The sequence below is a fragment of the Triticum dicoccoides genome, unplaced genomic scaffold (assembly GCF_002162155.2).
Source record: "Triticum dicoccoides isolate Atlit2015 ecotype Zavitan unplaced genomic scaffold, WEW_v2.0 scaffold69841, whole genome shotgun sequence".
NCBI lineage: Eukaryota > Viridiplantae > Streptophyta > Magnoliopsida > Poales > Poaceae > Triticum > Triticum dicoccoides.
This window is the reverse complement of record NW_021292938.1, coordinates 15-2682: the sequence shown is the minus strand read 5'-3', so window position 1 is coordinate 2682 and position 2668 is coordinate 15. Positions and strand designations below refer to the sequence as shown.

At 48.5% G+C, this 2668-nt stretch overlaps 1 protein-coding gene across 1 annotated transcript; it reads right to left on the bottom strand.

Annotated features, from left to right (window-relative positions):
- Positions 1–8: 8 nt before the first annotated feature.
- On the bottom strand, positions 9–652 carry LOC119347617 (BTB/POZ and MATH domain-containing protein 3-like; the record flags this gene model as incomplete). The annotated part of the gene is made up of 1 exon (XM_037616225.1): positions 9–652. A coding segment is annotated over exon 1 (615 nt), but the record flags the coding sequence as incomplete, so codon positions are not given.
- Between the last annotated feature and the right edge of the window lie 2016 nt (positions 653–2668).

Genomic DNA, 2668 nt, shown 5'->3' with positions numbered 1-2668 from the left:
GGTGATCGTGCCGCCAACACGTGTCTATGAGCACGGAATGATTTGTCACCCACGATGAACGTTACATCCGCGCCTTCCTCGTCCTTCAACATCCTTGCAAAATCCTCTTGCAGATTCGACGGCGGGGCCGGGATGGCCAAAGTGTCATGCTTCCTCATGACAGTCAAAACACACCTGATCGTTACACAGTCCTCGTTGTCGGATAGCAGCTGTCGCAGCTTGGACTTCTGGACAAAGTGCTCGAAGCCCCAAAAAATACCTGCGGACTGGAAGGTATGTTCTATGCTCCCTTGCACAAGCACTTGGCCATCCTTGCCCAATAAACTCAGGGTGTAGTTGGTCTGCAACCCTAGTTCTCCATTGCATAGACGCAGATAAGCGGAGGCGTGGGCGCCTCCGTCCTCCTTCAACCCGTCGGGGTAGAACGTGATGTCCCACTCGCAGCCGCCGACGAAGAATGTGCTCGACGAGACGAAGTTGCCGGCGCCCATGCCGTCTAGCAGCGAGAAGCCCGTCACCTCAAAATTGTGCGCCGCGGTGTCGCCCTCCGTAAAACTCGTCGACCACGTCTCGGGCACATCCTGCTTCACCGGAGAAGAAGAAGAACCGATGGTGTTTCCCATCGGAATAGGTAGGAGATCGGGCGAAGGGCGAGGGGCGAAGGGCGAAGGGCTGGTGCTGCAGGTTCGTGACATACGCGTCGCTTATGTATATATTATGCCAAAAGTGTTCAGAGTTCACGTCGCGTACGCAGGGTTTCCTGATATTTACCTTGGTGCAATTCTGTAAGGACAGAGTTCACGTACCGTACGAGAGCGGCTGGTGTTGGAAGGCACCGGCAGGCGGCAGTGCCGTCAGCAACCGGGTCTCGCAATGAAATTCTTTTTTTTTTTTGCGAAATCTCGCAATGAAATTTTTGCCACGGATCAGGCCCTCAATTGCGTTTGCTTAGCCCTGGATTAGATGGGCCAGGCGGCCAGCAATTTTGTTTAGAAAAGAAAACCTGGCAAAAAAAAATCTCTCTTTTTTTTGTATACAAGGGTCGAATTACCCTTGCTTAATGCATGTACCTGCCGTTCAACAAAAATATTTTTCCTAAGAAAAGACACCCAATGTAATTTCTATTATTTCTGGTATTCGTTGTACTGCCATGATTGAAGATGAATAGATCGGAAATTTTCTCGCAAAAAAAAATCTGATAATATCAAGGAACATAGAGTACGACGGAGAGAGAAAAGACACAAACAATCAACAACAACAAAAAACCATGCTGACCATCTTATTCCTACGGCTGTACGTTTTCCTCCAAAGTTTGGAAATTGCATTGAACTAGCAATAAACTAAAGTGGCATGTGAAAACGCGTCGCCATAACCTGCCCGTCTTTGCATTCTCAGGTATAGAACTAGTTGATTTATTACAAAGATATTCCACCTGTTTCTTTTTACCTTGTATGTAAGATTTGCCTTGAGTAGAGTTTATGCACTGCAACCCCACCCTTCCCAAGAGAAAAACCAAGAATTTTTTCCCCCTAGGTCTCGTCCCTAGGGTTCTCCAGTCCTCCGATGGCTACGGCGTAGCCGCCGTGAGTTACCATTGTTTCCCCGACAAATCCCCCACACGCGACCTTCCCCTACCTCTTGTTGTGCGTGCGATAGTGGCTGGGTGAAGCAATCGCCTGTGATAAAAGGTTTGGAGGAATTGGCATGGCGACTGATGGAGATAGCAGCGGATCAGGTAGTCAGCGGATGGAGGATACCAGCAAAATCTTGGAGAGGTTGAATCTCGAGGATGATGAGGCGGATGACCTAGTTTGGGAAGATGAGATCGATACTGATGAGATTAAACCGAAGTGGTTGGCTCTTGGCCGGCTCTTGACAGGGCAGAGTTTCAGTCAGAGTGCATTGATAGGGGATATGAAAGCGGCGTGGAACCCTGCCCAGGCCGTTGTATGGAGAAGAATCAATGCGAACCTATTCTCGATTCAATTCAATTGTCTTGGGGACTGGAACAAGGCCATGCACCAGGGGCCCTGGGACTTCCATGGATTTGCTCTAATCATGGCGGAGTACGATGGGTTTTCAAACCCTGAAAAAGTCAAGCTGGACAGGTTGGAAACATGGTGTCAAATTCATAAGTTGCCGGATGGAGTGCTCAAAAGCAAGAGTGCTTTACAGAACCTTGCAAGCCGTATTGGTATGGTGGAGGAGGTACAGGTAACACTACCAAATGGTTTCATCGGGGAGTTTATAAGGGTTAGAGTGAAACTTGATGTAAACAAAAAACTGACTAGAGCTGTTGGTATTACAAAGGGAGGAGAAACAGAAAAGTATCTTGTGAAATTTGAGAAACTGCCGACCTTCTGTCATGCTTGTGGTTTGATGGGACATTGGCATGAAGAATGCGGGACGGGAGAACACGATAAATCAAAGTTTGAATGGGGAAATTTCCTGCTAGCTCCCCGGAGAGGCAGAGGAGGCGGCCATGGAGGGCGCGGGACAAGTGATCGACAGGGAAGCGGGGATGATTATAATACCCATGGGCAAGGTTTTGGCCGTGGTAATGGTCGAGGACGAGGAAACAATTCTTATTATCACCCTACTGAACCAAACAATGAAGGGTCTGGCCCGGTAATTTGGCGACACAATTATGTCCATGCTACAGATGTAG